The 14,965-nt window shown below is 39.0% G+C and overlaps 1 protein-coding gene across 2 annotated transcripts in view; it reads left to right on the top strand.

Annotated features, from left to right (window-relative positions):
- Smyd3 (SET and MYND domain containing 3) overlaps positions 1-13,820 on the top strand; it is a 709,978-nt gene extending 696,158 nt beyond the window's left edge. For both annotated transcript variants that reach the window (XM_058575189.1, XM_058575190.1), the window contains exon 12: positions 11,649-13,820. In XM_058575189.1, coding sequence (XP_058431172.1) covers positions 11,649-11,750 — 102 coding nt within the window. In that variant the 3' untranslated portion in view covers positions 11,751-13,820. The remainder of the gene's footprint in view (positions 1-11,648) is intronic.
- Positions 13,821-14,965: the final 1,145 nt, after the last annotated feature.

The raw sequence follows: 14,965 nt of genomic DNA, 5'->3' as shown, positions 1-14,965 counted from the left end.
GAATACAACAGAAAGCCCAGAAATAAGCATATACATTAAAAAAAATTATTTTCAACAAGGTTATCAAAACCGTTTCATGGGAAGTAAATTTTCTTCAATAAATGGTTTTGGGTAAATTAGACATCTACCCAACAAAAAATCAAAATGGCTGGAAACCATGAACACATATTCATGCTAACACTGAATGTTAAAGGTTTCAACTCCCCAATCAAAAGACATAGATTAGGAGAATGGATCAAAACAAGATCCAACTACATGCGCTTTACAAGAGACTCATCTTATAGGCAAAGACACCCAGAGGCTGAAGGTAAAAGGAAGGAAAAAAATATTTCATGCAAACAGACTCTAAAAGCAAGCAGGATAGCTATTCTCATATCTGATAAAGAAGATTTCAAGCAAAACTGATCTAAAGAGACAAACAAGGGAACAATTCAACAAGAAGATATAATGATAGTGAATATTTGTGCCCCAAATGTCAATGTATACAATTACATTTAAAAAATACTTTATGACAATAAGTCTCAGATCAACCCCAACACAGTAATACAGGGTGATTTCAACACACCCTTATCACCAATAGACATGTCATCAAAACAATATCAATAACAATATTTCCAATCTAAACAAATATTTCCAATTTAAATAAATCAAATGGACCTAACATATATTTGCAGAATATTTCACCCCAAAACAGCTGAATTTACCTTCTTCTCAGCAGCTAATGAAATATTTTCCAAAATTCTAAATTCCAAAATTCCAAATTCTAGGTCACATAGTAAATCTTAGCAAAAAAAAAAAAAAAAAACACCAATATAATCCCATGCATCCAATCGGGTCATAATGGAATGAAACTAGAAATCAACAGCAAGAAAAATAATAGAAACCATAGAAGCACATGGAGATTGAAGAATGGATCAAAGAAGAAATGAGAGTAGGAATCAAGAAATTCTTAGAAATGAATGGGAACAGAGATACAATTTATCAAAATCTCTGGGACAATATGAAAGAGGTTCTAAATGGAAAATTTATAGTGCTGAGTGCCTACATTAAAAAAAAAAAAAAAGTCTTGCCAGGTACAGTGGCACATGCCTGTAAGCCCAGTGGCTTGGGAGGCTAAGGCCGGAGGATCACAAGTTCAGTGCCAGCCTCAGCAAAAACAAGGGGCTAAACAACTCAGTGAGACCCTGTTTCTAAATAAAATATAAAATAAGGCTGGGAATGTGGCTCAGTGATTGAGTACCCCTGAGTTCAATCCCTGGTCCCTCCCACTCCCCAAAAAATAATAGTCTCAAATAAATATGCTATGCTCCACCTCAAGGCCTTAGAAAAAGAATAACCACCTAATTTCAAAATCAGTAGAGGACAGGAAATAATTAAGATCAGAATCAAAATTAATGAAATTGAGAATTAAAACAATTCACAGGGGGCTGGGAATGTGGCTCAAGCGGTAGTACGCTCGCCTGGCATGTGTGGGGCCCTGGGTTCGATCCTCAGCGCCACATAAAAATAAAATAAAGATGTTGTGTCCACCGAAAACTAAAAAAATAAAATTAAAAAAAAAGCAATACACAGGATCAATGCAACTAAGTTATTTCTTCAAAAAGGTAAGTAAGATTGCTAAGCCCTTAGCCAAATTGACCAAAAGAGGGAGAGAGAAAAAAACAAATCAATCAAATTTGAGATGAAAATGGTGATATTACCACATACTCTTCTGAAATCCAGAAGATCATCAGAACCTTTTTTGAAAATTTACAATCCAATAAACTAGAAAATCTAGAAGACATTGACAGATTTCTAAATGTATGTGACCTGCCCAGATTAACCAGGAAGATTTAGAAAACCTAAACAGATCAATTTCAAGTAGTGAAATATAAAAAGCAATTAAAAACCTTCCAGAAAAAGAGAAACCAAGGACCAGATGGATTATCAGCAGAATCCTAACAACCTTTAAAGAAGAACAAACACCAGTCTTTCTCAAATTATTCCATGAAATTGGAAGGGAGTGAACACTCCCAAATACATTATATGAAGTCAGAAAAACTCTGATACCCAAACCAGACAGGCTCATCAAGGAAAGACTGCCAGAGGCCAATAGTCCTGGTTAACATAGATGCACAAATTCTTAATTAAAAGCAAACTGCATTCAAAAGCACATCAAGAATATAACACACCATGAGCCAGTGGGTTTCATTCCAGGGCTGCAAGTTTGGTTCAACATATACAAATCAATATAATTCACCACTTAACAAAATTAAGGACAAGAATCACATGATTATCTCAACAGATGCAGAAGAGTCAGATGATAAAATCCAACACCTACTCATTTTAAAAATACTGGAGAAGCTAGAAATGGAAGTAACTTTCCTCAACATCATAAAGAGTATTTATGACAAACCCAAAGCCAACATCATACTGAATGGAGAAAAACTAAAAGCATTTCCTCTAAAATCAGGAACAAGACAAGGCTGTCCACTCTCTCTACTCCTATTCAATAGAGATCTAAAAATGTTAGAACAATCAGGCAAGAGAAGGAAATCAAAGGAATACGAATAGGAAATGAAAAAGCCTTATCCCTGGTTGCCAACAACATGATCTTACATCTAGAAGATCTAAAATACTCCACCAGGAGACTTCTAGAGCATATAAATGAGGTCAGCAGATACAAGATCAACACTCATAAATCAATAGCTTTCCTAAATTCCAGCAGTGATTCAGCTGAGGAAAAAATGAGGGAAAGCATCACATTCACAATATCCTAAAAAAATAAAATAAAATAAAATACTTGGGAATTAATCTAATCAAGAATGTAAAAGAGCTCTACAATGAAAATTATAGAGCATTAAAGAAAGAAATGGAAGATGAGCTTAGAAGATGGAAATACCTCCCATGTACTCTAATAGGCAGAATTAATATTGTCAAAATAACTATATTACCAAAACCAATATACAGATTCAGTGCAATTTTTATCAAAATACCAATGGCATTCTTTACAGAGTTAGAAAAAACAATTCTTAAATTCATTTGGAAGAATAAGAAACCCAGAATAGCGAAAGCAATACTAAGCAAGAAAAATGATGCAGTAGGCCTCACAATATCTGATCTGAAATTATACTACAGAGCTATAGTAACAAAACCAGCATGGTATTGACATCAAAATAGACATGAAGACCAATGGAACAGAGTAGAAGACAGACAAATCCACATACTTATAGCCATCTGTTACTTGACAAATGTGCCAAAAATATATTTTGGAGAAAAGACACACTTTTTAACAAATGATGCTGGGAAAACTGGATAGCTGTATATAGAAAAATGAAACTAGATCCCTGTCTCTCAACCGGCACAAAAGTCAAATCAAAACGGAACAAATAATTAGGAATTAAATAGGAAGGCTTACAACTGTTAGAAGAAAACATAGGTCAACACTCCATCATATAGGTTCAGGCACCAACTTACTCAACAATATTCCTAAAATCAAGAAATAACACCAAGAATCAATATGTAGGATGTCATCAAATTAAAAAGTTTTGCAGCAAAATAAGTTAGAGTAGAAGGAGGAGCCTGCAAGATAGAAAAAAAATCTTTGCCAACTACTCCCTCAATAGGGGAATAACATCCAGAATATATAAACAACTCAAAAAGCTTAACACCAAAAAACAAATAACTCCATCAATAAATGGGCAAAAGACCTAGACGAATACTTCTCAAAAGAAGAAACACAAAGGGTCAACAAATATGTGAAAAAAGTGTTCAGCATCTCTAGCAATCTGGAAAATGCAAATCAAAAGTACAGTAAGATTTTATCTTACTCCCAGCAGAATGACAATGATGAAGAATACAAATAATAATAAGTGTTGGTGAAGGTATGAAGAAAAAGATACACTCATACATTGTTGATGGGACAGCAGACTAAAACAACTACTCTGGGAAGCAATATGGAGATTCCTCAGAAGACTAGGAATGAAACCTCCATATGACCAAGCTATCCCACTCCTCAGTATTTTCCTAAAAGAATTAAAATAAGCATTCTATAGCAATACAGCCACCTCAATGTTTATATCAGTGCAACTCACAATAGCTAAATTATGTAACCAATGCAGATGCCCATTAATAGATTAATGGATTAAGAAATGGTCTTTAGGGGCTAGGGTTGTGGCTCAGAGGAAGAACGCCCACCTAGCATGCATGAGTCACTGGGTTCAATCCTCAACACCACATAAAAATAAAATAAAGGTATTGTGTCCACCTACAACTAAAAAATAAGTATTTTTTTGAAAAGAAAGAAATGGTGGTATACATACACACAGCCATAAAGAAGAATTAAATTATGGCATTTGCTGGTAAATAGATGGAAATGGAGACTATCATGCTTAATGAAATAAGCCAGACTCAGAAACTCAAAGGTCAAATATTATCTCTCATATGTGAAAGCTAAAGTAAAATAAAAGAAAGGAGGAGGGAAGGGTAGGATATCATAAAGATATAGAGAAGATCAATAATGTAGAATAAGGAGATCAAGAGGCAGAATAGAAGGATGAGAAAGGGAGGCAATATGGAATTAATTATTTAAAAATCACATTATGTGCATATATAAATATACCACAGGGAATTTCAACTTTCTTGCATAAGTAAAAAGAACAAATGAAATGTAAATAAACAGATGATCAAAAGAAAGTTTAGCAGAGTAGAGGAAAGAGAAGCAGGGAGGGAAGAAGGGGGAATCATGAACTGATTCCATGTGTGTATGATTTTGTCAGGGCGAATTCAACTATTATGTGTAACTATAAATCTCTAATAAAATTTTTAATGTTTGAGTAACCTACAGAAGTACACAAATAGGAAAATAGAAACAAAAAGAGCAGAAAGCAATGAAGAAAAAATAAAATGGCAGACTTAAACCCTAATGTATTAATAATTACCCTGTAAATTATATAAGTAGCTCTGTTAAAAACGTAAATTGTATAAATATCCAATTTAAAAGGTGGAGCTTAATAGAACAGATTTGGGGGGGGGGCTTTATTTTATTTATTTATCGTTATGTGGTGCTGAGGATCAAACCCAGGACCCCGTACATGCTAGGTAAGTGCTCTACTGCTGAGCCACAACCCCAGCCCCAGAACGGATTTTTTTAATGTGATCCAATTATATGCTGTCTATAAGAAGCTCTCTTTATAAGGATTTGGGAATTTGAAAGTAAAAGAATGGAAAAGGTGCATCAGGAAAACATAATCAAAATAAAGCTAGAATGGCAATATAAGTATCAGGAAAAGTAGATTTTAGGACAGAGAAAATTTTACTAGAGACATGGAACATTATATAATGAAAAAAGTCAATCTGCCAAGAAGTCATAATAATACTAAATATATATGCACCAAACCACGAAGGTGTAAAATATTGCAAACAAAACTTATAGACCTGAAAGGAGAAAATAGAGAAAGCCAGAAATATAGCTGGGTACATCAAAACCCCTCTATTCATAGTTGATAGAACAACTAGACAGGAAATCAGCAAGACTATCGGAAAATTCAATGATGCCATCAACCAATAGGATTAAACTGACATTTTTACAATATTCCACCCAACAGCAGAATGCACGTTCTTTTCTAGAATCTGCAGAATATAGATTAGGATAGACTATATTCTGGGCCTTTAACCAAATCTCAATAAATGTAAAATAATACAAGATGTACAAAATAAGTTCTCAGACCATGATGGGATTAATTTAGAAATCATCACCAGTATTTGGAAGTGAAACCAATTCTCTATCTCCTAGCTCTGTGTCTTGTGTGGTGCACTGGAGAATACACTGGTACTCCAATTGCCCTTTAAATTTATCTTGTTCGGTCTTCTCATTCAGTTGAGGAAACAGACTCAGAAAGGAGGTAGGACTTCTTTAGGGCTTCTTAGATACTTAATAAATATTCATTGAATTGATTCATTAATTAAACAAAGTGACACAACAGTAACTCCTTTTGTGGAATAGTTGTAGCCACCGGAAGGCACAGACTTGAGCTCGCCATATTTGTCACCCCTCTTGACGTTTCCCTAGGTGGCCATGGTCCCTCTGGGCACTCCAGTACTTTGCATCTTCATTTAACACAGGCTGTTTCCCTGTGACAACTAGGAGTCGCATGCTGTTTCTCTTGACAGTAGGAGTGGAGTGGGGTCAGCAGGGTGCTGCTTGGCTCAGATGGGTGAGCAAAGGTTTTAGGATTTTCTGCTGCCATTGTAAAGAGCTTTTTGTGGCTCCGGGGCATACATTTCTTTATTTGAATGCCCCTGTCACCTCCCCCACCCCAGATGCTTCTTTCATCCTGAGATGGACAGGATAAAAAAACTTGCTTCCATGTTTCCTATTGTGATCTGATTCCAGAGGTTCTTATCATGCATACATTTCTTTTCCTTCTGATTTTATATCCATATTTAAATCATGCTTGGGGAAGTCATTTATTAGATTCCTCAGGCTGATGGTAGAAAGTATATGAGATCCTTGATAAGCTTAATATATTTGTATTAAAAATTAATATGAAAGCTATATTGTTTCCAACTTTAAATCATAATTCAATTTAATTCATTTTACTTAATATATGGCCACAATTCTAAAATTACTTCAAAAAAAAAGATGAGATTGAAATCAGTTCTGGGGGCCCTTTCTTTATTCCTTAGTGAACCATGTGCCTGTCATATGGCAGACAAGAATCTATGCTGCCATTTCTCCTGTGACATTTAGAATCTATACATGGGTGCAGCACCTCCCCTCTTTGGAGGCTTCAGATGAGTCTTCTGTGAAAGATTATATGCAGGCTCTTAAAGGCTACCATTAAAAAATAAAATTTAATGGAAAGAGATAAGTTTATCCCAACACATGCACATTGTGATTTTATATTTCCTTAATCTATTTTATATGCTGCTGCAGGAAATTAAACCAAAATTGGCCTCTCTGACATGTGCATGTGTGGCATTTGGGAGGCACTGAGAGAAGGGAGACTAGAGCTACTGGGAGCAATTGTGCTGGTTTGTCAGAGATTCATTGAAATGTAATGTTTGGGGGCAGGGGGAGAGGAAGCACTCCTTATCTTCTGGATGGGCTGAAGAGCTATGCCCAGGGCCACATGGGGCTTTCTTATTGTCTCACATGAGCTGTTTTCCCCAACTCAATGGTAGGTGCTGTTCAGGATAAGGACCAGATGTCCTCCTCAGTCACAGGTCTGAGCTGCAGCTTCCTGTCTGCCCAGCGTGTCTCATCATTCATACATGCACACAGGAGAGCCACTGTCCTAGCTGCACATTACTGAATTTCCTTTCTTCTTCTGCCCATCACTCAGAGAAAAACACAATATTTATTAATCATACCTACATTTAGTTTTGTTTTCCAGGCAAATGATAACAGATATTTTTTCAGCCTCTTCAGCTCTCTGCCCTTCCTACACCCATTTCCTCTCTGTTTCTAGACACCTGGTAGACAAGATCCTCAAACTTAATCTCACCACTTGCATCTCACGCTTATACAAATGTGCACAGGGACTGCCCCTGCCCTACCTCCACTTCCAGTGTTACAGCCACCATCAAATAAGAGAACACAGAGCATGCCCAGCAGCATTTTGACTAAGAATACCCCTGTGGCTCTTCACAGAAACCACATGTAGGAGTCCCAGGGTTCCTTCCCTTGATCACTGTAAACTGTTCACAATGGAGGCTGCATAGTGTGGTCATGGAATGGACGCTGGCTGGTCCTGAGACCTCTCAGGCCAGGCAACCTCAGGTGCAGTTCCTTTGGTAACTTGAGGGGGCTGGAGAAGATGATCTCCATGACCCCGCCTAAACCAAGCAGCCTGAGGGGTGAAGGGTGAGGGCAGCTTCCCCATCTGACTTGGGGGCTCTATAATTCCAGAGTGGCTTTAGGGCTCCAGGCTTCTTGCTAACACTGGGCCACTTACCCTGCTGTCAGACAGGCAGGTCTGCCCCTTCAGTGAGTGGAAATGTTACCGCTGTTGACAGGTGACGAGTCCTTGCTTCTCCAGTGTTGAAGAATAACACCAGAGAAGCACGCCGAGGCAAGGTCAGAGTGGAAAATTAGAAGTTTATTAAAGGACAGCAGAAAAGACTTCTCCCGGAGGAAGAAGGGGACCCAAGAGATGGAATCTGTGAAAGTGCGGTTGTCTCTCCATTTTATAGTTTTAGGTGATGGAATGTAGGTGGGAAGGTCAGAAGGGTTGGGACACAGGTGGGCCAAAGAAGTAATCTGGGCACTTCCCAGTCAGCATCTTCAAGTTTGCTGTTCATTAACATTTCTTTGGGATGGGCTATCTTCAAATCTGCTGGGGGCTGTTTCCTGGACTTCATTAACATTTCAAGAGTTGCTCAACTTTTCCAAGAATTCATTCTCAACATGGCCTCCATTTTAGATTTCACTCGATATTAAACCCAATTTACCTAACTATACTGACTACCTAATTTTAAATCTGGCTTCAGAAAGACTCCAGATCCATGGCAATGAACTCTGACCCTGGAGAGCAGACCTGATTTTCAAAGCAGAAGAGTGTGGGGGTTGGGGAGTGAAACTTACTCCTGGAACTGCAGGAACCGTGCCAAGGAAGGAGGATTGGCACCAGAAATATGTTCAAAAACCTGCAGACCAACCTTACACTGTCAGGTGACAAGAAGATAGCTTTGTTGTTCAGCTGTAAGTCAAATCATAAAGAAGAGCAGAGAACCTGGAGAAATGTAACCCAGAGGCAAAGCCCCAGCTGGCTGGGGTGTCTCCAGAGAACACAGGCCAGGCACTTGCCAGCAGAGGGCGCCAGTGCTGGCGGCAGGGACTGGCTTTTCAGGGTGACAGGGGTGTCCCTTTCTGCAAAGCGCCTTTCAGGCAGTGCTTCCAGTCCATTTATCCTCCTTTGCAGATCACAAGCACATCTGGCTCTGTCGAATAGAAGGGAAGAGAACTTACAAGGAAGCTTTCAAGTAAAATTCGCCTGAAGGATCTCTGATGCAGAAACCTCTCTACACTCACGTTGACACACAGGCCTCTGCCTCAGACCTTAGGATGTCCTGAACAGTGAAGTACCCAAGGCAGTGTGGGGAAAAGAGAATAAAACATGAGGCATGTGCTCCCAGAATGGCAGCAGACATTTGTTTTTAATCTGCCCAGAGCAGTCTCAGCCTGCAAGGTGGGGGCACCTCCCAACTCCTCCCTCCCACTCCAGACTACCACCACCTCCAGACTGATTTGCCTTTACTGGGCACCTGCAGGGCAGACCCACTGGAGGTAACAAGGAAGTCCAGCCCTGGCCTCCTGTGAGTCTGACCCCAGTGTTCAGCTGGGTTCCAGGAGACAGCTCTCTTCCGGGCTGGCAGACCCCACCATTTTTCCCTCTTCCCCTTTGGTTTTTTCTTCCTTCCTTCCTTTCTTTCTTTTCTTTTGTTTTCTCAGTAGCTAAATATAGTCTCCCCCTTCTTACCACTAGACATTTGTTTTCCTTTCTCCCAGGCTAAAGGGAACATTTTTAAGGAAGCAAAAAAGAAGGCAGGGGCTGGGCGCCAGGGTGCTCACCTACAATCTCAGCAGCTTGGGAGGCTGAGGCAGGAGGATTGTGAGTTCAAAGCCAGCCTCAGCAAAGACAAGGTGCTAAGCAACTCAGTGAGACCCTGTCTCTAAATAAAATACAAAATAGGGCTAGGGATGTGGTTCCGTGGTCAAGTGCCCCTGGGTTCAATCCCCAGTACCTGCCCTCCCCATCAAAAAAAGCCAGGAACACAGGCTGAAAGCCCCAGTCCACCTGAATGCTTTGCTTCTTCCAGCTTCAGTTTTTCTCCTTTGTCTCAATGAAGGGGTCTCAACTGTATGACCAGCAAGGTGTTTTCCAGCCTCCAGGTCTCAAATGACTTCCAAGATGTTCATACCCAAGAATTACACTGCTAGGAATTTATCTTAAGCAAATATTTAGCAAAGCAAAACAAACAAAAGTCAGGCTAAAAGATACGTATCATATTATAATAAAAAATTAAAAGTGATCTAAATTTCTGAGAGTAGTTTAATAAATAATGGTTTATAAACCTGATGGAATTAATTGTATACAACCATTAAAATTATAATTATGCTGACTATAAATTAACATTGAGTAATGAAGAGTAGTTATTATTTGTTGACAATTACTCTTTTAATTGTTCTCAGCTGATAGGGCATGCTAGAGTCTCCTGGAGCTGAGGCCCAGCTCCCAGAGAGCAATTTCAGGAGATCACATGGGTGGTCTGGGTGCTGGTCTGTACAGCCAAGGGTGAGAGTCTTAGGACTATGTGCCAGGGTACTTTGCTGGATGTTTAACAGTCGCCAGAGCCACATCTGTACAGGTCTCCAGAACACATTCCCACAGGATACAGTGACTCTTGGAATCCCTCACTCCCCCACCCCCAGCCCACCCCGCCTATGATTTGGGCAATCTAAGACAATACTGCTTAAACTCTCATTTACTGGGGCTGCGGTTGTAGCTCAGTGGTAGAGCGCTTGCCTCAAATATGTGAGGCACTGGGTTTGATCCTCAGCATCACGTAAAAATAAATAAATAAAAATATAGATATTGTGTGCATCTACCATTAAAAATATTTTTTTAAAAATCTCTTATTTATCTCAAAAAAAGAATATTGAAGGTATTCTGGTTATTTATTGCTCCATAATAAACGGAGTAGAGTAAAACAATAAAATTATTTTTACAGATTCTGTGGGTTAGAAATCTGAACAAAGCATAACAGAATGGCATTCTTCTTGTCTACAATGTCTGGTGCTTCATCTAGAAGGATTCACTGATGGAGTTTCATCAGCCTGACTTCTGGTTGGGCACTGAAATTACCAATAAGTTTCTTTATGACACTTCTCATGCCTTGGTTAGGGTGGCTTGAAGGATGGGCTCAGCTGGGACTGTCACCAAGAGCCACCTACACATGGTTTCTCCATATGACTTGGGCTTCCTCACAGCATGGAGGCTCCTGGTTCCAGGAACAGATACGCTAGTGAACAAGGCAGAGGCTTTATGGCCTTTTAAGCCAGTAGCTTTCCTTCCACTGTATTCTCTTACTGAAGTATTCAGTCACAAGCTCTCCACAACTGCGGAAATATTTTGGAGGTAGAATTGACAAGATTTAGTAATGGACTAACCATGGAAAGTGAAGGATGGGCTCATTGAAATGCCAATGCTGTAGTGTCATATGATATGAAAAGAACAGAAGAATATATGTAGATAATAATCACAGTCCACATAGATAAGAATTGAATGCAGAATACAAAAGAGTAAAAATATTGTGAGGAGGTATTTTTTCTTTCATGTGACTTATTTGTTTGAGTAGTCAATGGTTAAACCTCTAAAAGTAGCCACCTAAACCTGTGCACTGTAACAGCCCCTGAAGATGGTTGTTAATCACTGGGCCCTGGCATGGCTTGAGAAGTAAGTCTACTTTCCAAACTCTACATTCAGACACCAGCCTTGTCACTTATGTGCTGACTCAGGGAACCACAGTGCTGCAGTCCTGTTAGAGACTGCTCACTGTGTAGACCTGCAGGGTCACTGGACCCTTAGCATCTTTGGGAAGGGAGGGGGAGTGGCAGGGGCTCACCTCTTTGGAGGTCTGATCTGTCTTCTCTCCTTCCTCTTTAGGCTTTTGATATCATGCGAGTGACACATGGCAGAGAACACAGCCTGATTGAAGATTTGATTCTACTCTTAGAAGAATGTGATGCCAACATAAGAGCATCTTAAGGAAGCCCAGCTGGAGAGAGATGGCTTGTAACCTTATCAGATGCCTTATTGAGGTCACACCAATTTGTACTTTGTTTGCTGTGTGAATCTTCCTTGTTAAAAATGCTGTTTTGTGTTTATGTAGGTAAATAAAGGCAGACACATGGTTTGTCAACCATAGAATCCCTAGTTGTAGAGAAGCACGGTTATAATAAATACAAAAAAAGTTAGTTAAAATGCTATCTGGTAACTTTTTTTCTTTGTTTACTCATTGGTGATTTTAATGTTTAAGATCTCAATGTTCAAGATAGAAAATCTGATTAAAGGCATGACAGAATAATTTCCAACTTTCTCTTTGAATGTATGTGAACATGATTGAATAAATATCACCATTTTCATACTTGCTTCCAAGCACAAACTTAATTTCCATTTTGGCAAGAGGCAGGATTTTACTATTGCTTTATGTTAGGTTACTTATTGGTTTTGCAGTGCTGGGGACTGCATCCAGAGCCTTGCATATGCTAGGCAAACATTATACCCTGAGCCCTTATTTTATGTTATTTTTTTATTAACATGTATTATCTATATTAATGGGGTGCAGTATGATATTTCAATATGTGCATACAGTATGCAGTGATCAAATATAACTCCTCACCCCTACCTAGTTTCTAGCCTCTAGAAATCACTATTCTACATTCTAGTTGAACTTTTTTTTAATTAACTTCCACATATGAAAGAAAATGTGATATTTGTCTTTTAACTTATTCCACTTAACATAATGCCCTCCACTTCTATTCATTTTCCTGCAAATGATAAGATTTCATTCTTCTTGATGACTGGCTAATACTCCACTGTGTATGTATACTCCATTTTCTTTATTTTTTTTCTGTTGATGGACCCCCTAGGCTGATTCCATATCTTAGCTATTGTGAATAGCACCACAATGAACATGAGCATGCAGGTATGTTTTGTTCGCTGATTTCATTTTCCTTTTGATATATACCCAGAAGTAGGATAACTGGGTCATATCATAGATATATTATTAGTTTTATAAGGAATCTCCACACTGTTTTCCACAGTGGTTTTACTGACTCACATTCCCACCTACAGTGTATAAAGATTCCTTTTTCTTAACATCTTTGCCAGCCCCTTTTGTTTTTGTTTTTATAATAGCCATTTTAACAAGGGTGAGATGGAATCTTATTGTAGTTTTGATTTGCATTTCCCTGATGACTAATGATTTTGAACATTTTTCCCCACCTTTCTTGGCCATAAAAGATGGTCCTATTCATATTATTTACCCATTTTTAAATTGTATTATTCATTTTTAATAGTTTTTTTTAAGTTTCTTCTCTATTCTGGATATTAATCCTTTGTCAGATGGACAGTGGCAAATATTTTCTCCCATTCTGTAGGTTTTCTAATCTATCTGATTGTATCTTTTACTGTACAATTTTTATGTTGATGTAATTCCATTTATCTCTTTGTGTTTTTTTCCTGTAAACTTTTGGGGTTATATTCAAAAACTCACTCCCTATACCAGTGTCTGTAAAAATCATTGCCAATCCCAATGTCCTTTCAGGTCCTACATTAAGTTGGAGTTGATTTCCATGAAGGATGAGACAGAAGGATCTAGTTTCAATTTCCATCTAGATCTCCAGTTTCCCCAGCACCATTTGATGAAAAGGCTGTTCTTTTTTAATGTGGGTTTTTGGCGCCTTCATTGAGAATCAGTTGGTTAGAGATGTTTGGGTTTATGTCTGGAATCTCTGTTGTGTTCCACTCATTTGTGTATCTGTTTTTATGCTAGCTCCATGATGCTTGGTCACTGTGCCTCTGTAATATGTCTTGAAATTAGGTTTTGTGGTGCCTCTGGCTTTGCTCTTTGTGTTCTAGATTGCTTTGTCTAGAAGCAGAATTCAGAGACTGTTGTCTTTACTCTTTGTGATAAGTGATGTTTGTGTACACTGTTTCCAACTACAACTTGAACACAAGAATGTTTATCTTCAATCCTAGAAAGAAGTCATTTTAGATGTTACTAAGAAGGATAGGAAGTCTTACTGCCAAAAATACAAAAAAAGTGTATCTGAATGTCTCACGGTGCTTTGTGTGAATCTTTCTCATGAGCTTTTTATAATTCTTTGGGTGTGTCATCTTTTTTTTTCTCCTTAAAATTTTCTTTTCTTTTAATTCCCCAAATCCATGGTTTGATGTAAGGACAAAGCTCCACTATCCTGTAGGAAGGAAGGTTCTAGAATCCCCACTCAAACGAGACTTGTTCTCTTTTTCCCTCTTTTCTATTTCCCAACTCTTTGGCCTGCTTTTTCAACAACAACAACAACAACAACAAAGCTTTTCTTTTGCTTGTTAAAACAGTTTTTTTACTGCTTACTGATCCTGGGAGCAATCGTCCCTCATGCCTAGATGAGACTGGTAGTGCTGGAGCCCTTGGATGCCTATAGCTGAAAGGATTCCGAGAGGGATGCCGTCAGCCATGCCTTATTCCACAAGTGAGGAAGCAAGACGCAGCAGTGATGGCAGGATCCAGAGCAGCAATCCACACTCCTGGGTCCTATTTGGGTGCCCTCCCTAACTCACAGGAGGGAGTGGCAAGTCCTCTGGCCCTGTGGCTGCCATGCAGCGGCAAGAAAACACACTCAGAATGATGTCTGCTGGGGCTTGAAGGAACAGACCTTACTTTGTAGCAGATAAAGCTGAGAAATGGACACTGAAGTCTTCCTGTCCTACACTGGGCAGCTACAGAGACAGTGAAATGTGCAAGATATTCTGTGTGCTAATAAGCTCTAAGGCCTCTTCATAAGCTTGCTTTTGCTTCAGAAGCACATCTCCAGGGCATACAGTGTATTTAATAACCAAAACAGCACAACAGAAGCCTATTTTATAAGCAAGGAAACTGAGGCTCACAGTCAGGTGTTCTGAAGTCCCTCCTGATTAACCTAGTGACCTTGAGAAAGGGGCTTACTCTCCGTCTTGGGGAGACTAGTTCCACCCAATTCAACAAATATGTACTGAATGGCTCCTGTGTTTTTAGGAAAAGGGAACGCGTGGACCAAAGCAGACATGCCCCCATCCTGAAAACACACTGTCTGGTATAGAATTCTTACCCATTATCATTTACTGCACAACAAACTACCCCAGAACTTAGTGGCTCAAAGCAGTGTTTATTTATCTCATAATTCTAGTTGAGCTTGACAGTTCAGGTTTGGTCCAGATGC

The sequence above is a fragment of the Marmota monax genome, unplaced genomic scaffold (assembly GCF_021218885.2).
Source record: "Marmota monax isolate L192 unplaced genomic scaffold, Marmota_monax_Labrador192_F-V1.1 WCK01_AAM20220418_F8-fsc00090, whole genome shotgun sequence".
Lineage (NCBI taxonomy): Eukaryota > Metazoa > Chordata > Mammalia > Rodentia > Sciuridae > Marmota > Marmota monax.
Note: the sequence above shows the minus strand (reverse complement) of the source record. Positions and strands in the feature narration are given on the sequence as shown.